General features: G+C 41.2%; 3 protein-coding genes and 1 long non-coding RNA gene across 10 annotated transcripts in view; 1 reads left to right on the forward strand and 3 right to left on the reverse strand.

Moving 5' to 3' along the window:
- Positions 1-24: 24 nt before the first annotated feature.
- LOC103396533 (uncharacterized) lies at positions 25-8,472 on the reverse strand. The gene is made up of 3 exons (XR_003048731.1): positions 8,363-8,472; positions 270-521; positions 25-154 (listed from the first exon to the last, which is right to left on the reverse strand). It is a non-coding gene; the product is annotated as an uncharacterized LOC103396533 (long non-coding RNA).
- Positions 2,394-6,026, reverse strand: rab12 (RAB12, member RAS oncogene family). Its single transcript, XM_008334657.3, has 6 exons — positions 5,606-6,026; positions 4,694-4,754; positions 3,532-3,670; positions 3,323-3,412; positions 2,993-3,097; positions 2,394-2,755 (listed from the first exon to the last, which is right to left on the reverse strand). The coding sequence occupies exons 1-6, from the start codon at positions 5,832-5,834 to the stop codon at positions 2,648-2,650; spliced, it is 732 nt and encodes a 243-aa protein (XP_008332879.1). The 5' UTR covers positions 5,835-6,026; the 3' UTR covers positions 2,394-2,647.
- On the forward strand, positions 6,698-10,676 carry napgb (N-ethylmaleimide-sensitive factor attachment protein, gamma b). Its single transcript, XM_008334656.3, has 12 exons — positions 6,698-6,881; positions 7,064-7,131; positions 7,389-7,473; positions 7,564-7,581; positions 7,676-7,706; positions 7,871-7,980; positions 8,095-8,161; positions 8,416-8,486; positions 8,691-8,769; positions 8,981-9,060; positions 9,234-9,363; positions 9,771-10,676. The coding sequence occupies exons 1-12, from the start codon at positions 6,826-6,828 to the stop codon at positions 9,903-9,905; spliced, it is 930 nt and encodes a 309-aa protein (XP_008332878.1). The 5' UTR covers positions 6,698-6,825; the 3' UTR covers positions 9,906-10,676.
- A 1,510-nt stretch (positions 10,677-12,186) lies between these two features.
- Positions 12,187-24,861, reverse strand: part of piezo2b (piezo-type mechanosensitive ion channel component 2b) — a 52,648-nt gene continuing 39,973 nt past the window's right edge. For 2 of the 7 annotated variants that reach the window (XM_017042333.2, XM_008334655.3), the window contains 23 exons: positions 24,666-24,769; positions 24,094-24,192; positions 23,471-23,591; positions 23,314-23,394; positions 22,983-23,149; positions 22,676-22,869; positions 21,828-22,001; positions 20,387-21,085; positions 19,589-19,847; positions 19,252-19,431; positions 18,797-19,106; positions 18,432-18,564; positions 17,563-17,710; positions 17,264-17,475; positions 16,698-16,856; positions 16,251-16,398; positions 15,835-16,023; positions 15,553-15,645; positions 15,284-15,453; positions 15,050-15,169; positions 14,683-14,762; positions 14,396-14,600; positions 12,187-14,122 (listed from right to left, as the gene is read on the reverse strand). In XM_017042333.2, coding sequence (XP_016897822.1) covers positions 13,870-14,122; positions 14,396-14,600; positions 14,683-14,762; positions 15,050-15,169; positions 15,284-15,453; positions 15,553-15,645; positions 15,835-16,023; positions 16,251-16,398; positions 16,698-16,856; positions 17,264-17,475; positions 17,563-17,710; positions 18,432-18,564; positions 18,797-19,106; positions 19,252-19,431; positions 19,589-19,847; positions 20,387-21,085; positions 21,828-22,001; positions 22,676-22,869; positions 22,983-23,149; positions 23,314-23,394; positions 23,471-23,591; positions 24,094-24,192; positions 24,666-24,769 — 4,298 coding nt within the window. In that variant the 3' untranslated portion in view covers positions 12,187-13,869. Of the gene's footprint in view, positions 14,123-14,395; positions 14,601-14,682; positions 14,763-15,049; positions 15,170-15,283; positions 15,454-15,552; positions 15,707-15,834; positions 16,024-16,250; positions 16,399-16,697; positions 16,857-17,263; positions 17,476-17,562; positions 17,711-18,431; positions 18,565-18,796; positions 19,107-19,251; positions 19,432-19,588; positions 19,848-20,386; positions 21,086-21,827; positions 22,002-22,675; positions 22,870-22,982; positions 23,150-23,313; positions 23,395-23,470; positions 23,592-24,093; positions 24,193-24,665; positions 24,770-24,861 lie in introns of those variants that run through there. The other 5 variants (XM_008334654.3, XM_017042336.2, XM_017042335.2 and 2 more) reach the window with 5 other exon arrangements.

Here is a 24,861-nt window from a genome sequence, read left to right on the forward strand (position 1 = left end):
GGCACCGAGGGAAGTCTCTGACAGGCGACGCCTGGAAGACACTCGGGGTTTTTGGTCTTCTTCCTGGTCAGGCTGGAGATGCGCATCCTGCGTTGTGCTGGCTCTTTCACTCCATCCTGTCTGCACTCACCAGGCTGTCAGTGTGGATCCACCTCTGAGGAAACGATCGAATAAACGGGGATTAGAGGCATAGATGGGATTACGGGCAGGTTGCATATGCGGATCAAGACTAAGTAAATAAAAAAAAGGGAAAGAAAGAAAGGAGTCACTTCAGCCCTCCTCCTGCTCCTCACACCGGGTCTCCATCCCTCTCTCGTGGCCTTTACGCGCTGCTCCCCCCGTGTTTCGTCCTCCCTGCTCCCTCTCCTTCCAATCTGACATGGAATATCTGCAGTTGCTGCGGTGTGAGGATCCACGGCCGTGAGTTTCAGTAGTGCGCATGCGCGGCGGCAGCAGCAGCAGTTCCCCTGAGTACAGTCATCTGTGGGACCAGGTCTGACACGGTCTGAAGATGACGCCCTCTAATGACAAGAGTGATGAGTTAAAATATTGCTCGGGGAAATCGAAATATGAAGCATGACTAGATTGAACATTTGCAATAATTAAAAAGAATAAAATATTCAACCTTGGAATAGGAGACAAAAGGGAGAATTCACAGGGTCACAGAATGACCAGACACTGAAATAAACTCCAACAGTCCAAACATTACAGGCACAAAACATTATTTTTTTTTATTGCATCTCATTAGTTCATGAATGGCACAAGTTATAAATACAATAAATCCTTTTTGAAAACATGCCAGAACTTTTTCAAAGGCTTGAAACAGGTTTAATACAAAGTACAGTCTTCCATTTTCTTTAAGCATACACAATTATGAATGACATTTATGTGTTTAGCAGACACAACTTACATCAGAAGGATTTTAGTATGGGGTTCCTCTAGGGCTCAAACCCAGGCACGCAGACATGTAAGGCATGTGTTATAACGGCTACACTATAGAACCACATGAATGGATAAAATATATGTGTAATAAATCATAGAGTAGTATAGTATCTTGCCTACAAGAGACTGTAGGGTTAGTGATGAGTATTAAAAAAAGAAATCAGAGAAAAGGACAGGAAAAAAGGTTCAATTCCAAACATGAGCCCAAAGAAAATGAAAATCCAAAAGTTTGAATAATAAACTGTCAGCAAAGAACAGTTATAGTCAGGTCATCGTCAGGTATTTTGTCTGGTCAAAGTTTGTATTTTTCAATGATTTGCTGTGGCAACCCCTGAAAAAGGGACAAAGCCGAAAGAAGAAGAAGAAGAAGAAGAAGAAAGTTTGTATTTTTCCATCGGTAAAAAACACTAGATTTGTTCGATTCCTAACGTCAACATTCCACTGAAGCGGCTCCTCCTTCACCTGGGCTGCCGCTTCTACATGTAGTAACAAAACTGAGACGCCCACGGTGCTCAAACTGCAGTAATACCACAACAAATACTATATTAAAAAAATGAAATGACTAGGAACCAAGCTCATCCTCGTGTCAAGTAAAACCACGCAACTGGTCCTTAAAGAAAAACTGCCGTGTCATGACTTCAAAGCTGCTAGCCTCCTTTGCAAACTGCAGGTCTATGATCACACCCCAGACGAAAGAAAACAGTTTTTATCCAAAACAAATTTCCTGAGTCAGTCAAATACACCCCCAACAGATCTACCACAGCTCCTCTGCCCTGAATCTAAATCCAAAGGAACCAAGTGTTAAATACCAAAACCCTTGCATGACCATGAAGTAGGTCATCATCTCAAATCCTTCCAAATGTCAGTAACTTGCAAAAACCCACTAAAAATTACAACAACCGTCTTTCCTTCCATGACGAACGCTCGTCTCCAGTAGTCGAGTCAACGTTGATTTTCTTTTTTAGTGCTTTTCTTAATCGTCGTGTTCTTAACTTTTCCACAGAGTGCAAACATTTTTATAATGTGAAAAAAAGCTTGTTCAAAAGACTGACGTAACAGTATTGCAAATTTCTCACCGACACACACTTGGTGAAGGACAAGCAGCATCTCACTCGGCTAATATTTGTCATCTGACCTACAGCTCAACACTGACGTCTCTGTAGAAATACCTCAAGAAGAAGAAATACTTCACTACGCTTTACTTTCGTAAACCCCACTGTGAAAATGTGATGGTGATGATGAGAAGAGAATGTGACCGAGTTGTGAAACCCTCTTAAATCCCCTTCTACAAAAATGTGCAACCATCACCAGGAGCCTCTGCTCCATGAAGGAACCCGAGGGGTGCAGCGGACCTAACTATGTGAGGAGTGAGGTAGTCTGGGTAAAATGTGAACAGAGAGGTCTGAAGGAAGCCAAAAAATGGGTACATCGAAAGCAACTGGACAAAGTAGTTTTTTTTTTCTGAAGACCACCTCTCATCCAAGAGGCTTCTTCAGCTGATTAGATGTTAGTTTGGCACGAGTCCTGTTACAAAACAGAGGAAGAGGGAAAAAAAGCAGAGCAGATAATACTGGGTAGTCAAAAATCTATACACTTGAAGAGCAGGAAGTAACATGTTTAAATTGTTGCAGTGTCCTGCCCCCTTGTGGCCAAATTGTTGCTTGTAACATGAGTTCTAAGTGTGCTTGTGTGACGGGGACCCGTCTCAGCAACAGCGTATGCGAGGAGGGGGCAACTCTGGAGGCACTTCCGGTTCAGGCTGCAGAGACAGGACACTGTTGGAAAGCTCCTTGTTGGGAACTTCCAGAGGCATCTGTTGGATCAGGAACAGAAGAACAATGTGAGGGAGAGTCAGAAAACAGGTCAGTACCAGTGTTCACCTGGTTGTATTTTGTACCATAGACCAGAGGTCTTCAACAGGGGTCTGCAGATCAGAGTTTCGTTTTTGTGTCATTTTTGCATCAAGCAGATAAAATATTATTTTTGTCAGTAGATGGCATCTTGGTAATGTGCAGTGTTAGTTAGATAGTGTTAAACCATTCACACCCACCTTGCTAAGAATATCATCTACAAGCTTTAGGAAGATCTCGTCCACATTAAAGTTGTCCTTAGCACTGGCTTCACAGAAGCGCATTCCACTGATTCTAGAGGCAAACTGTGAGGAGACAGGAAATGGAATTAACAAAAAATAAAATCATTCAGTTGATGAAAGTCAACACAAACCATCAGAAATACATTATTCCAAAATAAAGTCACCAGTTCTTTACTGCCTCATTTTTATTGAGTGAAAAGGCTTGTAACACTGCAGTATCATCTGCAGTATACTATGGAGGATGTTCAGTGACCTACTGAATAGGTCAGAGCTGCTCTCTGGACTCACCCTCTCCCCCTGCTGTCTGGAGATGATACGGTCTGTCTCACAGTCCAGCTTGTTTCCCACCAGAAGGAGCTCTGCTTCCTCTGACGCATACTGACCAGGAAGTGGAAAGGACAGACAACAGTTACTGTCTCACTCTGATAAGAGACGACATCACGGTCAAATGTCCCACAAAACCTGGCTGTGTGATGTAGTCACGTTAGCTTGTTTACCTTATCTATCATTTTCATCCATTTGGGGAGGTCGTCGAAGGTCTCCTGCTTGGTGATGTCATAGACTAACACTATTCCCTTGGCACCTCTGTAATAGGCTGAGGTGATGCTGTTGAACCTCTCCTGTCCTGCGGTGTCCCTGGGTCAAAGAAGTGTCAGATGAGCTTCAAATGTCAATGTATTGATCAGTGTATTTATGAAACTGTAAGGTATTTTTGAACAAATACAAGAACACAACAATTCAGGGTGAAATGTTTCAGTAATCATTTTGATTTGTGGACATTTGTATTTGACTCACTTTCATTTCTCTCATTTTGATTTTAGGAATTCGCAGATGAAAATGTATCCTCCTGTGCAACAACTTTGTTTTGTTCTTTAAGTGAGTATAAGGCTTAACACGTTTCGTTTAATTCCACATCCTGTGTTTAAATGATTGTGCTGACTCCAGAGGCAGCGGTCACTTGTCAAGATGGGGGACAGTGCCCTCTTGTGGCCGTAGATGGGGCATATTATTGGATAAGTAGCAGGAATACCAAAATACTAAAAAAGAGCAACTTGTTCTTGTACAGATAGGTTGTAGGGTTTCATTGTGATTCATCCTGTTGTGTGTTAGCAGCAGCAGCAGCAGCAGCAGCATGACAGGCACTGTGAGTGAGACAGCAGGCTCTCACTCACAGTGCACGTTACAGCCACTCTAGCCAACCTGCCTCTCCCTGTTTCCCCTGTGAGTCACAGTCTCAGGCTTTAGAGAAGGGTAGACGAGAGACAGCACTGGCAAAAAGGCAGTGTTTGTTTTGGCAGCAACATGAGCAGTAGGATGTGAGAGACACGACACACCAAAGGCGGTCTCCCTGGTTAGACGGGTTGAAGACAGGCACAGGAGTGGGGTCGAGGGTCAGATGTGTTAGTGAGACAAGCAATAGAATGCTCCCATGCTTTAGCCAAGCCACAAGTACAGAAGCCTTTCAACCAGTAACATGTTGTGTGTTTATCACCACATCAATGACTGGACAGAAAATGTTTCACTTTAGAGAAATCTCTTGTCCTTAAGTTAGTTCTTTCACATTACAGCAAAAGTATCAGTAAGTTTTTATGAAAACATTCTGCAGTAAAACTGAACATGACACAGAAGAAAAGAATCTGCTGAAGCATGGTTTCTCACCAGATCTGAAGTCTTATCTTCTTCCCTCTCAGCTCAACTGTTTTGATTTTGAAGTCCACTCCTACAAAGTGAATTAAACATGAACATGTTTAACTGTGCACGGACCAGCATTTTTAGAATTTATCTTTCAGAATTTATATAAAGATGCATTGATAAAGGTTTAAATATAGGTTATACAGACATAATACTGAGAAAACTAAAACCTCATAAACATCTGAATGTATCATAAACATCTTTAAATTATGTTTGTAATTATATGTGTCTGTGGATAACTACAGCAACAATCTACTACTATGAAGGTTTCTTCTACATATCAGATCAATCATCAAATGCCAGTGGAGACCTCACAAAACCTCTAAACTCTGTCACGGGTGTAAACGGGCATAAAGTGGAGCTCTGCCACAGCAGCTGTCAGAGAGAGACTATTTTGGGATCAGACACTGTTCGCTAGCAGCAGTGCTGGTCACATGAGTGTTTGCTCAATACTACAAACACACAACACCTTATGTTTACAAATTGACTGTCTCTGAATCCCTCAAAGGCATTATTTACTTTTTAATCAAGGTAATAATAAATCTTTAAATATTATAGTTTAAAATGAACAAAGTGACAGATTTTTCCATCATACTTTTATTATTTCGACAGTTCTTCCAGTAAGACAAATGTCAAGCCATTCTGTTTACTATAACTAAGCCTCTAATGAGCAGTTATTGCAGACGTATCACTGAACTATGGACGCCCTTTAAGTGATGAGTAATATGTCATTAGCAACTAGGATGCAGACTTTGTTTATATGTCAGTTTGGTCTATGTTTTCTGGTTGTCGATGAGCGGAGGGAGAACAGCTGTATGTTAATTAGAAGTTGACAAAAACATAAAAACAAAATAGTCCGTGAACACGTCTTGTACTCACCTACTGTGGATTTGCAGGCTTCACAGAAAGTGTCGTCCGTGTATCTTTCCATAAGACTCGTTTTACCAACACCACGGGAGCCGATTATGATAATTTGCAGTTTAAAATCAGCGGGTCTCGGAGGAATCTTCCTGCGGCGCGATTGAGCTCCCAGAGCGGGCGACGAGTTCGCGGAGCCACCGCCACCACCGGCGGCGGCCCTCCGCGGTATGTCATATCTGGGATCCATTAGTAATCCCTCATCCGGGACAAGTAAATAAAAGGGCCGTAAGACACACAGTGAAGAAACAATATACTCTTTACAACTTTTTAATGGCCCAGTGGAAGTTGCGAAAAGTTTGGCTTTCTCCTTAGGGTTTGTTTTTGTTCAGCCATTACAGACCGGAGCCATTCTGACGTCATCGACCACAATACGTTTCCGCTTCCGGAAAACTTTTAAACATAAAGGAATCAAACGGAATTATTATTATTATTAAAATTATAGCTATCAATACTACTAATAATACGATTACTGCCAAAAGTATAGTAATGCATGACAAAAATATAAAGACATAAGCCTTCACACGATAAAGTGGTGGAAGAAAAAATAATGAATACAATATAAAATATAAAATATATTAAATATTAAGGCTTCTATCCTAGTTACACACATAACTGGACTTGCGTATAAAACATTATGACGTTTTTAAAAAGTTTCTTAAACTTAAATGTCCACAGAAAATATAGTTAGCAAACGGATCTCTAAATTACAGGAGACCCAACTGCAATGACGTCTCGTTTATTTTGGTTAATAAATAAGAATAAATGCAATTATTTTTTATATACTCAATAATTATGTCAGTTACAACTAGTGAACTTCAGAAACAGGACTGTCACATGATGGGGTCACGTGACAGTCCTGTTTATGAAGTTCACTACGCTGTCGGGAGAATTTCTCTATTCAACAGTGTATCGTTTGCTTCGTGTTAACGTGTAGAGCAACAAAGGAATCCATTATTATTCGCCAACATGTTGCCAACGAACAGTATAACAGCATAACCATAAAAACAATTATATGCGAAGACAAATGCCTATCAACTTCCGTCGCACCGCAGTGACGTGTACATGGTGTGACGTTGCAGTCGAGGAGGAGTTCCACAATAATCCAAACATCGAGCCAAAACGTTGCGGCGATTTATAGTAATCAATATCGTTTTGTCGCATTAAAATCACTGGACAGCATGGCTGCTCAGAAGATAAACGAAGCTCATGAACACATAGCTAAAGCGGAAAAATGGTGAGTTATGACATAAAACTGCGGCTCGTTTGTTTTTCACTAAAGCAGTTTTCATCACTAAGGTTAGCTAGCTGTCAGGCCAGTGTGACATTTAAATCGGAAAGGATAAAACACGTATGTAGAGCAATGTTTTGTCGTACGCGTGTACAAATTAAAACTTGTGTTAAAATGTCTGTTTGCAGCTTAAAGACGAGCCTCACCAAGTGGAAGCCTGATTATGACAGTGCTGCATCAGAATACGGCAAAGCAGGTAACAGTCAAACCAGTGAATACACAAATTAGTACTGTACTATTAGTACTGTATTAAGACAACATGTAAAATGTAAAAAATAAAATCTCGCTATTGTCGTGTACTGGGATGTATTTCTGAATACTTGATGTGTTCTTTTAGCAATGTTTTATATCACGTCATAGAAATTTACAGTTAGACAAAATACCCATGATGCCTAACTGCTTCCTTCCCACTGATGAAAAATCATAAATACAAATTTACAAACTACATTGCAGCCGTGTGCTTCAAGAATGCCAAGCAGTATGAACAGGCCAAGGACGCCTACCTAAAGGAAGCTGAGAGTCACACAGAAAACAAGACGTATCTTTTCACTGCTCCTATTGTTTTTCTAAGAAAACAACAGACTGTAAGCTGAGCCTGTGTTATTGTTTCCTTAACATCCCTCTTCAGGCTTTTTCATGCAGCAAAGTAAGTTTCCTGGTTATAATATTAGCACAATACAGCAGTGGAGATAGTGAAAAAAGAATATATCTCACTCTAAGAGCTCCTTCTCTTTTTACAGGGCCATTGAACAGGCTGGGATGATGATGAAGGTGAGCACAGACAAAATAAATAAAATTAATTAAAAAATAAATAAAAACTTAAGGTAATTAAAATCACAAATGTCAGTTTTAGTGATAAATATAAAAAATATATTATTTCTAAATTCCCAGGATGATATTGTGTCTGAAACAGAGTTGTGTTTGTGATGTAACAGGAGCAGAAGAAGATGCCAGAGGCCATCCAGTACATAGAGAAGGCCTGTATGATGTACATGGAGAACGGGACGCCTGACACGGCTGCTATGGCTCTGGACAGAGCTGGGAAGTAAGAACATTACTCCATATATGGTTCTAATGAATTCAAATTAATTCTACCTCTTTGTTTTCCTCTGTTGTAAAAAGACAACACTTTTACTCAAACTTAGTTTTTGCTCCTCAGACTAATTGAACCTATAAACCTGGAGAAAGCCGTGGACCTGTATCAGAAGGCAGCCGGAGTGTTTGAGGTAATGTCGCAGTCATTGTCACAATGTTCCACTTAAACGCGAGAGTTTGGACCGAAACGCAACAGGGCGAGACAGACATCGGACTTTAATATCACTTTATAACCAGTAGGGGACATGCATCATATACCAGACTGTTTTTTTAGGGAAAATCCAGAGAAGAACTACATACAGTATATACACTGTATATAGCTGTGCACTCACCAGCAGGGCAGCCCATATTCAAAGGCCATAAATCATTTATTTTCCATTTCCAGAATGAAGACCGTCTCCGTCAGGCAGTTGAGCTGCTGGGCAAAGCATCCAGGCTCCTGGTCAGGTTAAAAAGGTAAAGAAGAGTTGGAGGGAGGTGATGTGTTTCACAGGACATCTATTGTCATGACCAATAACTACCAGATGACAAAGCCATGTCTTGGAATTACATTAATAATAATAACAATAACAATAATCATATTCATGTCTAATTATCATTATTATTCCTCCTCTCTGTTACCTGTGTGTTCACTTGTCATCCTGTGGTTTTCATCACCAGGTTGGATGAAGCTACAGTTGCTCTGCAGAAAGAGAAGAACATGTACAAAGAAATTGAGAACTTCCCCATGTGTTTTAAGGTCGGTTTTTTCTCATTTAAAGTTAGACAGTCAGACACAAGTCATAAATGGATGGGAAGGATTTTTCTCCCCAAATATCAGACTATCAGACATTTTGGACAACACTGCATGTATGTCAGTGGTTCTTAAAGTGAGGGGCAGACCCCTCATACAGACATAAAGCTATTGCAATGGGGCACACACTAACATTTTTAATATTTTTTAATTTTAGAAAACAACTGCTCAAGTGCTGGTTCATCTTCACAGAGCTGATTTTGTCGCAGCTGACAAATGTGTCAGGGAAAGTTACAGGTAGGAGAATTTTCAGGTTGGATTTCTGTGTTGTTCTTACTGCAAGAAGAACTTAGAATAATCCTTACTTTGTAAACCATCACAACTGGTGTTGGAATGGTAATATTTGTGACTCATCACAACAGATGACATCTATAAATAAAAAATGCTGTTCAATATTTTTTTTTAACAAGTCTGCCAGGCTACAGCGGAAGTGAAGACTGCGTCGCCATGGAGACCCTACTTCAGGGGTACGACGAGCAGGACGATGACCAGGTTTACCGTGTGTGCAACTCACCTTTACTGAAGTACATGGACAATGATGTGAGTGCTGTAACTACAGATGCTTTCCTTTGAGTGTTTAGTACATCCCACATACAAAGTACTACAAATCTCTTTTCACCAGATTAAACCTATGGGTTTTGAATTTCTGAATGAATAGGATTCATTTGTAAACATATAATAGAACATTTTTGTTGGTTTATCCTTAACTACACCTTCAGATTTTTTTATTCAAACATATTTGTGTGAGCTGTAGTTTCATCCAATTTCAAAACCAACAACTAAAATAATATTTTTTGGCTTCCTGATCTTTACAGAGGTGAACAAGGACAAAACCAAAAAGCACATTAAATAAAAACGAAATAAATGAAGCAGAAAAAAAAAACTGACCTGAGCATCAAAGCATTCAGAAGCTGACAGAAAATCAATTTTCTTCCCCACTCTGACAGTATGCCAAACTGGCCATTTCCCTGAGAGTACCAGGGGGAGGAAAGAAGAAGGCCCCTGCTGCTCCACAGGGTGGCGGTAGTGCAACGTCAGCTGCAGCTGAAGAGGAGGACGACTATGAGGGCGGGCTGTGTTAGTCTCCATCCTCCACATCCTGCTTCTCCACCCATGTGCTGCTCTACCATCACACCCTGTGTGTATGTTTAAAAAAGAAAAGAAAAGAAGAAAACCCTTTATTTATCTCTAAAACTCACATGGATGACTGTTTTAACTCAGAAAATGGGTAAAAAAAACTCAGATTTAAATGTGTGGAAATTAAAGAAGAAAAATTAGAGCTTGGGAGTGGCGGGGCGGGGGGTCATTCTTCAATGTTGAATAATGTATAAAAGACTGTTGTATGTACATGTGTTATTATTGTGTCTAGTGGTATATATGTTACTGCTGTAGGTTTACATTAGTATATAAAAAATTATTAAAATTTATCCAAGAAGAATATACACGATGAATAGCCCGGTATGATGGTGTTAGTTGATTTGAGGTGTTTATTGATTTAAGGTGTTTTACTCAGTATTGGTGGCTGAGGAAATGGACTGGGACGATATGCAATCACTCACTTTCTGCATGTTAAGAAAAGCCACGCTGCAATGAACTCATGAATATTATCAACTGATTCGCATGACTTTCTTTCCTAAAAGAAGGGAATATTCCAAAAGTGGAAAATAACACTCACCAGGAAACAGTTTCATCTAAACCTCAAGCCTGACTCACTAAGTAAACAAAAAGGGACCATGCAGTGATGTCTTCTGCGACCTTTGATCTCCTTCATGTGTGTTTGCCATTGTACTGTTTATACTGTAAATGTGAAATGATCTCTGACAGACCCAAATTAAAATATTCTAAAATCCCAAGTATGTTTTTTTTATTATTTAGCTGCTAAAAATGTGAATAGCTATTGAAGCATACAACTTTGTGAAAGAGTTGACTATAACTCATCAATAAACCTTTTGTAGATTTAGATTCTAACAGTAGAATCAGTCAATGTTAAACGGTGTGTGTGTGTTGTATTCATACGCTGTGTAAGAACCTCGAAAGCAGATCTTCAGAATTTGCTCGTACATCAATAAACATTTCCGCTGTGTGGCGTTTTATGGTCTGTGTACATTTTCCTAAATGCGCTGGACAGATTTTTCCACATCAGTGAGACGAACAGCGGCTGTGCGTCTGCAGCAAACGGGACAGACGTGTAACGACCGTGTAGCTCCCCAGGACCTATTTATCTTTGATGAGGCTAATGCCCTCGCTCCCTGTGAAGCGATATTTAATGCACACACATTCCTACTACTGTTGGGATTCCGGACGGATCCTCGTGCTGCTGTGCATTAGCTGGGGCACAAGCGGACTTGAATGAAAACTAAAGTACTGAGCGGCTCCCTGTGAGCTGCCAGTCCTGGTTGAACTACGTCACTGAAACATGTGAACTAAGGCTGTACAAATGAACCATAACCAGAACAAAATATTTGTTTAGTAGTTACTTAAATTTGATTTAAGTAATCATCATTATCAATAAGTGTAGACCAATTACGCTCTGTGTTGATTTCATCTCTGGAGGAGGGGGGCGCTGTGTGGCCCTAAGTAGATTAATAAGTGATAAAAATCGATTATTCCGACTGTTTCTAAATAATTTTAAACGATAATTCAACAAAATATGGTAACGTTTTTGGTTGTTTCACACAAATTAATCAAATATACTGTACATAAAAGAGAGTTTGTTCGGTTATTTTACCTGTTCGGAAATGTATTCAAAAGCTGACGGTTTTGCAGTTAAACAAAATGTCAGACTTCGTTGACCGCTCCTAAAATTCAAGTTCTTGATTTTTTTTTGTTTAGTCACGATTCATTGAGTCAAATCGTAGTCCTCGAGCACCGCGAAACTTACAAGCTGTAAAGTGTTCTGTATTATTTACCTAGGTTGTGCCGCAAATCGGAACGTTGGCGCGAATTCTGATAACGTTTTAATTTACGTCACATAATTCATCCTGAATGATTTTTAAAGAAAGTAGGGCCGACTGTCGTACTGACGTACTAAGTCTTCATAAAACATACATTGATAAAAGTAGAAAAGGGGAGAAATGGGAAAATATGAACGACTTAAAAGTTTAAACCGATTAAAAAAGGATTTTGATGCTAAACTGCCAAAACCATTGGTGACTGTCGTGACACACACGTTTAATATAAATAGACGCAGTAGAAGCATTAAATGGCCAAGCCTTAACTACAATATCATACGACAAACCTTAGTCCGGTTTTAAATAAAATAAAATTAAAAAAAACTTGGCAGTGAGAGACGGCTTACCCACCGTGTTTTGTTCTCTGTGATGTCTTTAACAACTGCCTGAATAATGAGTGCTTCATTCCTCATTTAAATTACAACACAGATTTAATTCGACAGACTTTTACATTTCTTTGTAATTAAAATACACCCATTTACTTTAAGGTCTGTTGTTACAATGTCAATCTTGGTCTTTATTGGCTGAGGTATGATAATCAATGTGGGAAAAATGCTTTATTCAGGGGCACATTGGCATGCAGCAGATCATGACACATTCATCCATGAATTAAAAATGAAAAAAAGTAACAGGTATTATGGGTGTGGATACTGTTTTTAACTTAAGTGGTGGTGCAAATAAATAATGATATGATGAGTGGTTTTTATTTTTAAAAAAATTAAAAAATCATCAAAACAGTTAAGGCGCCACACCGGTCTTTATTTTCACATCTCCGCTCCTCTTTAACACCACAATTCTTAAACATACATTTTCACATTTCATTCCTCCATGTCCTGCCCCTCTTAAATTTGAATGTATACGTAATGAAAGTTTTTCTTCATGCTACAGTGTTCAATAATGCATAGTTGGGGCAAAAGGGCTTGGTGTCCCAGCCCTTCATTCATTCATGAAGACGTCACACTGCTCAATAGCCATGAGTGGGAAACCACAGATTGTTACCAGTGAGAAGTTCACCAGTGATGTCCACCCACCAAAAGCTCATGACCCTGATTGACTAACAGCTCGGCTGAGCTTCCCCTCTAACCTACCTGGAGACTATGCAGAACATGGATGATTGGCAATGTAGCTCTGTCTCTGAGGAACAGCCTATGCGGTAAACATTATCAGTCCGTCTGAACAATATCCACATTAAATTTCATGCCATTTTAAATAATTCCTTCCTACCTTGTATTCAGTTAGATCCATCAAAGCCTATACATGTTTTAACATACAACACATACCATATCTGTGAAAACAGCTCTTCCTGAGATATGTACTTCATAAGAGTTTCAGTTCGTTTCATACAAACAAAATAAGACAAGTAAAGATTGTCTTTGTTGTCTCTGCAGAGGCTCAGCGTGGCCTCCGTGATTTAAAAAAAAGTGGGATTTATTTGTGTTTCGTGTGTGCTTAAAAAAATCTTTCTTTTTTTTAGGTCCATGTGCCTCGGGAAAAGTCGGGAGAAAAGAGCTCAGTATTGCACAGTCCCACTGACGACTGACGTGTTCCAGTTGAAGAATATGTGCGATTGTGCTCATGTGGTCGTTATTGTGCACCTATTCTCGGTGGGAAGCCCTTAAAAGTGGAACATTTCAGTCAGTCTGAGCTTCTGTCCGCCTGCAGTGAAGATGTAGGAGGACAGGTGTGAAGAGCAGGAAGGCCGGTTAAAAAAAATCTACAGTTATATTAGCCATAAGATCTCTTTGTTAGGAAGTTAGGAAAATGTGTTAGTGTCCTCACCAGCTGACCATCAGCTGCTGCTACTACGCGCTGGATGCAAAACTGATTGAGTTTTTGTACGATTAATACAGCACCAGCAAATCTGTTATCATTTGAATAGTAGGTCTGCAACTTCTGACTGTCTTTAATTCAGTTAACTGTTAAAAAACACACCGGTTAATGACACTGCCATCAGACCTCAGACTAGGAGGAAGACAGAGTTTGTCCTCAGCTGCTTGCGCTCCCTGGGCTGGTAAATGGGCTAAAATTGCGACTCGCACCAGCAGAGCAGCAGCCCAGTGTCTGCGTACAGGCATTTACGAACTGACATCTGGTCTCACTGTGTTTTCTCACGGGTCCACTTGATCATTGTTTCTGGCGAGCGGTACAGGAAGATGAGTTTGGCGTACATGTCCTCCTCCAGGTCCAGCTCGCCTGTCTCTCGTACAAGAAAGATGTCAGTGCACAGCTTGAGGATGCGGTCCACGTTGGGGAGCTCTTCAAACATGATGGTGTGAGAAATACCGCTGAAGAACTCGCGCACAAACTTGCCGATGACCAGCACCACAGAGGCGTACAGTCCCATGATACTGGACAGGGAAGAAGACAGGTTTGGATTGTTTCATACAGTTTTATATTAGTGGGAGCTAACAAATGAGCTAAAGGTACAAGGCACAGCTCTTCTGGGGGACATTGAAGTACTTCAGAGGGGTTGTGTCTTAGATAAATAAGTTCAGAAAAAATCTTTATCGGTGGAACGTAATAAACCTGAGGTCTTCATGAGGAATATTTGTTTAACTGTTTCTCTGTCCTTTTACTTTACCTGCATACTCCTCCTCTAAGATTAGGAAATTGTCACTCACCCGTATCCAGCCAGGAAACCCAAACTCGGTGGACTGACTTGGTCACTAAAAACGTACACCTCCAGCCCGGCCTCGTACTTGTACTTGGGACTTCTCTTCTCAATAGGACCGAGCTCTGTCTGGTTGACGATCCACCATTCCTGGATATGCTCCGAGATGTTCTGAGCTCTCATCAGAGTCAGATTGATGTCCATCATCTTCTCATCTACAGAGTCAAAAGGGGTTATTTTTAAATTCTACTATCTAATTTTAGTTTATCTCCACATTGATGAAAACGTTCTGCTCACCCTTGTACAGCGGGTCTACAGGTTTCGCATCGGAGTCACTGGGAGCTCGTATATAACGTGGAAAGATGTTGGTGAGGGTCCTACAGCGGAGAAGCAGGTTATGTCATATTGGTGTTTATACCTTAAAAACCTGGGCAGGTTAAGAATAATTAATTACAATTTGAATCTGATTAATCACAGAGAAGCTGTGGATTCATCACGAGTCATCGAGATTATTCAACACTGAAATGAAAACACTTTCCCCCAATGTGTATAAATAACAGCATGTATATTGACCGTGTAAAAAAAAGCAACAATAAATTGAGAATAGAATCCTTGATATTGAGATGTGGGCCTTTCTTCTAAACACATTGATATTAACTCTTACACTTGCGATCTGCTTCCTGTCCCGTTCAGGAGAGTTATCAAGTCCAGCTTTGTGCTCTGGTCGAGTGGCGTCACACGTTTTCCAGACGCTGTTTCAGCTTTGGCACCGCGGCTGAGGTTTCTGATGTCACAGAAAAATGAAAACAAAGTAAGTTAGAGCTGTGACTATTTTTTCACTTCATTATTATTGTTATCCTTGTTTTTTTTTTAATCTTTTGTCCACCGGTGCGTCTACCTCTGCACAGACCAGGCCACAGTGATGGGAAAGTCCTCGGCAGAGCTCAACATTTCTATCAGGTTGGTTCTGCTGGGTGGACTGATGGTCCACAGTGAGTTGGAACTTCCTTTAAGCTCAGCGATGATCAGATCTTCTGCCATGTAGCCCTCCAGCCACTGCATGGCGTCCTGAAACCAGCACATACACACAACCAAGTCGTCTGGTTGGTCATTCACAGGAACACCAGCCCCAAACCTACTGCAGCGTGTTTCTGGATCTGTACTCACATCGTTACCAAAATATTTATTGTTAAATTTTTTGTATTCTGGTGTCGTTATGGTCTGCAGTTGTTTCTGTTGAGCGCTCATCGTGAAGATTGGCTGCGAGGAGAAAACAGACGGACAGAAGACTTTGGTTCAGTGAGTTGATGTTTACGTTTTCCTGCAGATCGGAACAAATCCAAGTTTCAGGAACCAAAAAACACATTTAACAGTTTCACACTAAAACACCTGAGCTTTGCTCTGGGCACCTCTGTTCATATTCTCCAGTTTTTCCGTGGAGCCCCCTACCTGAAAGCCCGCCAGCGTGATTTCAAACGAAACATCCAGCGGCGGGGTAACAACTCCAGCCACAGATTTTACTAGCGACATGAAAAGCAGCGGGAACCAGACGATGCAGATCAGCAGCACCACGATGATGCCTCCCATCCCGTACTTCACCACCTTTTTCTTCTTCTGGCCTCGTGGCTGAGGATACCTCTGCAGAGACGACACGAAGGTGTGTTACTGGACGTCGGTCAAAAACTCTTGGATTTGTTTGTTTGTTTTTTTTATCAGTACTTAAACAGAGCTGATGGTTGAAGTAGTAGTCTAATAGTGTCATTTTCTTTAACCTGCGTCATGGCAGAAAAGCCAGTATGAAGGAGTTTAAGAAAATAAAATCCACTCTGAGTATCTCAGCATTTGGAAGTGCAACGATTAAACACCTTCTCAGACTCCCTCCAGCATTTCAGGATGAAGATGTGAGCGTAGATGTCCTCCACACAGATCCAGCTGGACAGAGACAGCGAAGTGTCCGTCCAAACCCAGTCCATCACGGCACGCAGTTCTGTCAAGAACGGCACCAGACGGAAACTGAGAACAACAGAGCAGTTTGAGTTATGACAGGAACAGTTACCAAGTCCTGCTCATATTAACACAAATACAAAAAAAAATATCAACACAAAATAAAATGTGGAACACAGGATTAAGGTGTTCCAGAGAATTCAAAAATAACAAATGAATATTTATTACGCACACTGAGTGTTGTAAATGTGAATTTCTGTTTCCTCAGGTTCAACCTTTTGGCCGCAGCCGCTACTGAACTGTCGTGACCTGAACCTTGGACCTGTTTTCTCATCTGGAACAGATGATGCTTTTCCTGCGTAACTCACCCCTGGAACAGGAAGAGGTTGACATAATTGTAGCTCTTGGTGAGGAAGTTCCCCAGAACACGGGTGGGATAACCACAGCGGATCTGATAGGCCGACAGTCCGAAGTAGATGCACTTCACAAAATACCACATCTGAGCCACTCTGTTCTCGATGAAACGCCTGTGAAAAACACACACAGTGGACAAATGACAAGGTTGGTTTCTGACGGTAAATTAAGAACTTTACACACAAACCAAACACAGATAAGAAAAAAATATTATTAATGTTATATAAGATCATGTTATTATTATATTACATATTATTAATGTTATATAAGATCATGTATAATGTGTGTTTACTGATTAGAAAACAATGGATTATGAACAAAACATTTAACATTTCAGATAAGTTTAATTATTTTAATTAAACAGGGAAAAAGTCACTATTTATGACTTTGGCCAAAAATATTTGTCTTAAAGAAATAAAAGATGAGAAAGTACACTTATTAAAAATATTTTAATCTATTCTAATAATAAACCTGTTCCAGATTGAGTGAAAATCTGATTTTGTACCAAGTCAGTTCTTACTTCTGTGTGACTCCTGGCAGAATGAAGAACATCCAGAAGTGGATTCCAAAGACCAGGATGACCTGGAAAATGACCTTCCCCATGACAGACTTCCTGAGGTAGAGGGCCCGGTCCACCACCATGGTCCCAAACTGGATGAGAACCATGACCAAGAACGGTCCAGGCACCTGATCCTCTGACAGAGAGGAGGTGATGTCTGCTGCTGAGTGTTTCTGAAACACACACATCAGGTGTTTTTACAGATGTGTGTTCAAACCATTTGGGATGATGAACATTCAGTCAAGTCAAGCTGGACTCACACCAAAGGCCCAGAATCCAAACACAATGATGATGAAGTCGACGGTGTCGGCCAGGAACATCAGAACGTACACGTCTGTGACAGCACTGTACTCTGGATGGATGAGGTTGTAGAAGAACTGCCTGATGGGAATGTAGATCTCCATGAATCTGTAGGGGCGGAATATTCCATGAACTTTTATTTTCCTCATAATTAAGACAATGTGTCATATCACATTTTTAGCATACCTCACTCTGCCAGTGCAACGATGATATTCAGGCTACAGTCGTACAAATCAGACGGTGGTGTTCAATTATTATCAATACATTATTCATTTTATTTATATATAATCAAAATGTTTCCCGCCCTTGGAAAGATTCCTAGGAGGCGTAAGATAATGTATTCATTCATGTAAGTTTCTCTTGACGTTTCATGAATCGTTCTGTGAAGGAATCCATAAAAAAACAGGTCCTGGAAAAGGTTTGAAGTTTTTCACCCGAGTGTGTTTGACTGATGTATTAGGTGTAGTATCTGCACTTGTTCCATGGTGATTAAATTTAGAACAATAACCTGTTCTGATGGTCTGTTGCAGCACTTACAAAGACCACACTCACTGGCCTGACGGGAACACTGTAATTAAAGGGCTAAATTTAGAGCTTAGAAAGGTTTCAACTGGTGCAACACTGATGTGATTTTCCACAGAGCATCTTCCATTATGGATCTGCAACACTTCTCATCAGCACCCGCGGACGGCCTTGTGCCACAACAGATTTGAAAGTGCTGACCAGTAAACAGCTGCTGGACAAGGGCGAAACAAAACAAAAACAGAAAAAGGAAAACAAAACCCCAAAAATACTTCTCTGGTTGAACTTCTCTGAACCGCCAGCGTACATTTTAATGACAAGTGCTTTTCCTTTGTACAGCTGCTCCCTCAGCTTCACCATGATCATCTGTTTGCGGGTCTTCAGGTGGACACTGGCTTCACTGCCATCTCTGCGGCTGCTGTTGTGTGAGCCGGTACTTCCTGTGGGGGGGGGGAGGGAGTAAATGATCCACCACAAAGAATGTGCACAGAGATTCTGGGTGTCAACAGAGAAAATTCAGAGGAAGTTATTGTTGTACCAGAATTTTTACTGTTACATTTGTGATCAAGTGAAATCCTTTAGATCAAATTATTGGAGGTGTGAGTTCTTCAACTGAACTCTTAACAAATTAAATTATAGAAAACCAGGGAAAAGAATTATCAGCATCGTTACCTCTTTTTGATCTTGCTGAGGAGTGAAGTGATTTGTGGGAGGAGATGTGCGAGGCACCGCTAGAGCTCCTCCGACGCTGGTATGTCTGCTGTTGAGGCTGATGGACCAGAATTTGTCCTGAATCTATGGAGGTGCCAAAGTTGTTGGACCTCAGGGTTTGATTGGAGCCTCTCCTCTCACTGAGGAGCGAGGAGGCGGGTTCTGACTCCCTCCCACTCTCCTCCTGGTCGTTTTCCTCGTCTTCTGACTCACTGTGATGCACAGGTTCTTTCTTCTCTTTGGGGTCGTCTTCATCCCAGAGACCGTGGCACTGAAGGTGTGGACATGGAGAAGGGAGGAGGCAAAAGACAACATTTGGAATTTGAAGTACTGTGAATAAACCAAAGATGCTGTAATACATTCAACACATGAACGACTGAGTGAGTTACACTACACACTGAATAATAAATCTGTACCTTCAGAATGGATCTGTGGAAGAACAGAGCCAGTAACTGGACCAAATCGTAGTGGACGTATCCGTCCTTCTTCTCCACACCAATGATGTTGGGAGGATGGTACGGTTTGCTCTTGTCAATTTTGCTTTGGTTGAAAGGAAAGAAGCCAAACTGGAAGAAGTACTTGACCACAATGGTGACCTGGAAGAAAGACAAGAATTAAAGTTAGGACAGTGGTAAAATTAAAATTTTAATTTCTTCATTTAATTTAATACTATGTTGTTTATATTAGAGCTTTTATTTCACTCTGGCCATGTGTATAGAAGAGAAACTGTTCAACATCTAAGTGTGACTGTACCTCGGTGTAGACGATGGCTGTCATCCAGTATCTCTTACTGGGCCGCGGCACAGACAGCATGGCCCACAGGAAGATGGTGATGGGAAGAACCAGTGTGGCACAAGATGCGGACACCATGTGGTTGATGATGATGACCAGGTAGCACACCATCTCTGAGTGGGCCACCAGCATGTTGTAGAGGGCGTAGCACAGCTGCAGGATCAGAGGCTGGCCAAGGTAGAACTTATCTGACTGCTCCAGCTCCTCATCGTAGAACATTCTGAACGGACACAAACACAAGGGATCGTAAAGTTTGATTTATGAAATGGGTTTTTTTTTGCAATCATAAACAAAATATCAAACTTCATGTTGATCCCCCGCTGTGGTACAATGACAATAAAGACTATTCTGTTCTATTTCCACGGTTTCTCCCAGAACTATTGCTTTGCTTGTTCCAAAGAAAAGAAAAGAAAAGAAAGTAAAATGTTCAAGATGACATTTTTTTGACAGCGTTTTAAAACCAGATTCCTTTCCTGACTTATTCCAACCTGGGATTTAGTTGTAGGTGGAATTGAGCCTAGAACTTTCTTCAATCCTACCACTGCACTGCTCTGGCCCATGTATCAATGTCATCTTAATGTGGTCAATCTGTGCAATATATTATAATATACTTTAAATAAATAAATCTATACTTTGCCTTAAGTTGCACTTTGTACTGTATGTACTTTGTTTTTTTCCCCACACTAAAATTCTAGAATAACACGTCTTTTCTGTATGATCCACTCAGACTATTAGTTTTCTGTCCGTTGAAGGACTTACTTGTTGAGCAGAAGGTCACTTGCGGTCAGCTCAGTGGTCATGGAGGGCAGCACGATGTCCGACCTGCTGTCTGAGTGGCTGTCTGAGGTCATGATCATCCTTCTCTTCCGGTCATTGTCGCTTTCGTCATCGCTTACCTCCAGACGGTCAAAACTCACCGCCTTGCTGTAGCTGGGAGGCACTTCAGCGTCAGATGTTTTGGAAGCATCAGTGTCAGGGGTGTAGAGCAGCCCCGCCCGCCCCTCTGTCTGCATGAAGTCCCGCTGTCCTCCAACGGCTCCATCCTCACTGTCACTGATTATCAAGTCTTTGTCCTGCTCCGAGGGGACATACTCTGTCTCCTCCTGCCTCTGGGATGTGCCCTCGTCTGGGCCAGACGACTCCCAGGGATCCTCTTCCCTCTCTGGGCTCCTTGGTATCTCAAATTCCTCCACAACGTCTTCCATCTCCCTATCACCACCCTTCACTTCTGCCTCCTCTTCCACCTCCTCCTGTTCCTCCTCCTCCTCCTCCTCCTCCTCCCCAGTCTTCCTAGATTCACTCCACAGACTGGCCTCAGGCTCCTCGCTGTCTTCCAGCTCTTGGGATTCCCACAGAACCCGATGCTTGTCCTCAACCTGATCCTGCTCGTCCTCCACCTCTTCTATGGTTTCTGTGGTGCCTTGTCTGGAGTAGAGAGTGATGCACTGGGTCGCTTCACTGCACGGGAAACAAGAAGAGACGGAGATGTTTTACTTTTTAACCTTTAAAGCAAACGGTTACTCTTGGCATTAGACCGTGGTCATTTATTATACCCACACACTTTAAAGATTGCACTTGGGATTTTGTTGTACCTGCATAATGATAAAAAATAATTACATTGAAAAAAGTTTTTTATGTCCAAGGAGGATTTAATTCAATAAAACTGAACTTGAATTAAACATGGATTTACCTGCTTCTGAAAAACAGGTGCTAACAACATGTTCATTTGAGACAGTTAGAATTCTGAGGTTCATTTAGAATAAGGTCTAAGGTTCAGTTTAATGAATTCTAAGGTTCATTTAGAATAAGGTCTAAGGTTCCAGTGCAGAGGTCTGCAGCCTGACCTTATCAGACACCACCCTCTGTACTGACCACATTATTAAAACACGTCTTCTGGCTGACTGAACACTGAAACAAGAAAAGTGACCTTTTGTGAAACCACTGGAGTCGTGTTGGATTATAAAAACTCCTTTAACAACAGTGTTATTATGTAAGACTGATGTAAAAGTGTTTTCCAATTATACCAGACGACACGGTCCATGGAGTGGAATTTATGAAGCATGTAGGGGTGAGGAGGGGGAGGTAATAGTTTGAGATGGTTTAGCTGAGGTTAAGTAAAAAATAGAAATAAAAAGATGCAATGGCGTCAATGGCGCTTGAGGAGACATGCACGTGTATGGGTGATGCAGTGGCAGGGCACCTGGAAATGACGCTGCTGCCACTCTCCGCAGAGGAATTGGACATGTCTAGGCTGTACATCTTACGCAGCTTAGGCCTGGCACGCTCACTGGTTTTGGGAATGTTCTCTGACATTCCGTCGAGGTCTTCCAGTGTGGACTGGCGAGAAAACAGTGTGGTGGCCTCAGTGACAGCACTGAGAGTAGTGACAGTGACAGGTGGAATGATCAGTGGTGAGAAGGATGAGATCAATGTTAGGATCAATGCCATGTTACACAGACAGAGACAGTCCCTGGTCAAACACACATTTACATGTCAGCTAAGAAGGGAGGGGAACTGCAGGTGTCATGTCACATGACACCTGCAGGTCACAGGAGGATGAATCCAAATATGACTGTCAACATCTGAAATCAGTGATGACACTGAATTTAAAACCTGAGGAACTTGTTACTGATTTTTGAGTGAAACATTTCCTGGTGTGAATCCTGATTGGAGCTGATTTAATTCAATGAAAGATTGTTCTTAATCAATCAAATTTGCAATGTTTCTATGATCTCTGTGAATCAGTAACAAGTCCGTTTAACTTCTGTGAGGATTGAAAAGCTCGGAGAATTAACAGAATATATTTAAGAATATTAAAGACACAAAGAAGACAGATGAAGAGTGTGAAGTGCTGAGAACCACAACCACTGTTTGTATCCACCACCTAAATTACTGCTCATTTCCAACACTAACCTCTGCAGTGTACAGTCTCTAGATGTTAAACAGTACAGATTTACATTTTTGACCAACAAAAGGAAATATCTAATAGTGGAGTACTTATTTTGGGATAGCGTCTCTAAAAATACGGGCCCTCAGAAACGGATGTACCTGGACATGCTGTCTCTGGATGCGGTGGAGTCCTGGCTCTCCATACGGAAGCCGGCTCGTCTTCTCCGGACTCTGCTAGAACCACAGTAGGATTCGTCCTCACTCAGCTGATCCATGCTGGCCTGTCTGGACATGTTGAGCCTCATGGCCTTCTGGTAGTAAACATGGATACTCTCCCTGGACGGCACGTTACCCTGGCGAAAAGGAAATGTGATGGAGGCTGATGCTGACACTGAGCAGGGAAATCAAACTGGACGGAATAAAAGTCCTGCTGTAGATCAACATAATAATATAACAGAACATGTACCTTTTTGACCTCCCTCGTCAACATGCAGCGCTCGATACGCAGCACTGTAGAGATGTCCACGTACTCCCGGCACATCTCATTCATCCACTTGGTGAAACTGTCGACTGTCGTCTGGAACAGCACCCAGGTGAACTTGATGATGTTAAACACTCGTTTGATGATGTTGTCTGAGGAAAAGAAAAAATATTACCCAGGGATATTTTTTTCATGCCGATGATACACTTAGAAAAAAACTCTTCTTATTAAGGGGATTAAAAAACATTTCCATTTTTCTGTAGAATAATTTATGTTTTCCAGTCTGCTGTAGGAGATTTCCCACGATCCTACTAACCTGGACCACTCTCATCCTTGTCGTCGTCTCCCTTCTCTTGTCCATCAGACAACTCCCCCAACTCTATGGTCACATGACCTGCTGAGACGGAGCAGGATGATGTTTTGACCACAGTCGTAACAACACGTGTTTATTCAACACCGCTGAACCATCTTACCTTCTTTCTTATTTTTCCTCTGTCTCACTCCTCTCGTGTATCTCCTCCAGAATTTGCGTTTCTCTTTGCCTCGTGCTTTCAGCGCAGCTTTGGGGTCCGTGATCCAGGCATGGTAAAGAAACTGAGTAGAAGAGGCTACAGGTTAGAACCAAAGACAGGAGGTGAGCTTTATCAGGCAAAACCCATGTCATCACAAACATGGTTTTGTACGTTTTCAGGTTTAATACAGGACATTAGACTCAACAAAAAATGATTTGATTCAGGGCTAAATGCAAGACAAGTCGATAACATTTCCTCTGGCCTTCAGTAGATTTGTCCCTCACTACTAAATACTAAATGAATAATAATACTGTATAATATATAATGTATTTGAATTAGTTCTGATTCAGTTAATTTGGTTATTAATATACTTACAGCGTTAATGATATTTTAAAAAATTAAATAATTCACAAAACAATACTCCTTTTTTATTCTTGTGGCTACTGTAGTACATAAAACACAGAGTAACAGTAAACAACGCTTTATGAAGTACTACAGCAAACGAGAACTAACGTTTAGCTTAGCCGTTTAGCCGACAGACAACACATAGAGCAGACTGTGTTAGTGCTGGTGGTGGTGAGTACCTTGCCGGCCTTCATTACATACTGTAGAATAGTTTTAGGCAGTTTTATGATAGACCTGGGCAAAGCCAACACCGCAGACACAAACTTCCCAATAGCTCGCTACAGAGAGGCAACAGAGGAGAGAGGGTTAGTGCTGTTAGAGTGAAACAGTGAGGGACATCAGAGCACAGTGAGTGATTAACTGGAAAACATGCAGCACAGGTTTGTTGGTGTTAAAGGTGACAGTAATGTTTTTAAAAGTTATGACAATATATTTCCTATAAATATACATATATACACACACACTATTACCATCTGCCCACCTATACATTAAAACTAATTCTACTGCTGTTGTTCTGTACATGTTTTTCAACATAGGGGTCGGGTCCACTTTTCAAGAACACTTTTCTTCCGGTATGAATGAAATAAGGAATCACAGACCAACTATATGACGTAACCCAGACAAAATAGTGTGACCAAAAATTAGAAAGAAGGAAGAAGAGAATGTCGTTGTTTAACCCCAGCATTGCCTGCTAAAAGACTTCAGTTCAGACAAATGGAGCAGGAAGTGAACCCTCGGTCCAGGAAGTCACCTGAAATGCCGACTTCCGTGGCGGCTCCTCTTCTTTTTTGTCCTCCTCCTCCTCCTCTTCCTCACTGTCAGTTTCAAACAAGTAATAGTCCCCACTTCTAACCACTGGAGGGCAGAGGGTAAGGTACTGTTACACTTTGTCAAACTGAGGCTCAGGTTATTTGCTAATTTCACATCAAGATTTACAAATAGACACA

Source organism: Cynoglossus semilaevis, chromosome 20, assembly GCF_000523025.1.
Source record: "Cynoglossus semilaevis isolate Cse_v1.0 chromosome 20, Cse_v1.0, whole genome shotgun sequence".
Taxonomy (NCBI): domain Eukaryota; kingdom Metazoa; phylum Chordata; class Actinopteri; order Pleuronectiformes; family Cynoglossidae; genus Cynoglossus; species Cynoglossus semilaevis.

What these genes read in the sequence shown, in the direction of transcription:
- rab12 (XM_008334657.3), bottom strand. Translation starts at nt 5,834, where the DNA reads ATGGATCCCAGATATGACATACCGCGGAGGGCCGCCGCCGGTGGTGGC. An exon ending in AGCCTGCAAATCCACAGTAG is followed by an intron (nt 4,755 to 5,605) that starts GTGAGTACAAGA and finishes TTCACTTTGTAG; the next exon opens with GAGTGGACTTCAAAATCAAA. An exon ending in AAGATAAGACTTCAGATCTG is followed by an intron (nt 3,671 to 4,693) that starts GTGAGAAACCAT and finishes TCTTTGACCCAG; the next exon opens with GGACACCGCAGGACAGGAGA.
- napgb (XM_008334656.3), top strand. Translation starts at nt 6,826, where the DNA reads ATGGCTGCTCAGAAGATAAACGAAGCTCATGAACACATAGCTAAAGCG. An exon ending in AGGCAGCCGGAGTGTTTGAG is followed by an intron (nt 8,162 to 8,415) that starts GTAATGTCGCAG and finishes TTCCATTTCCAG; the next exon opens with AATGAAGACCGTCTCCGTCA. An exon ending in ACTTCCCCATGTGTTTTAAG is followed by an intron (nt 8,770 to 8,980) that starts GTCGGTTTTTTC and finishes TTTTAATTTTAG; the next exon opens with AAAACAACTGCTCAAGTGCT.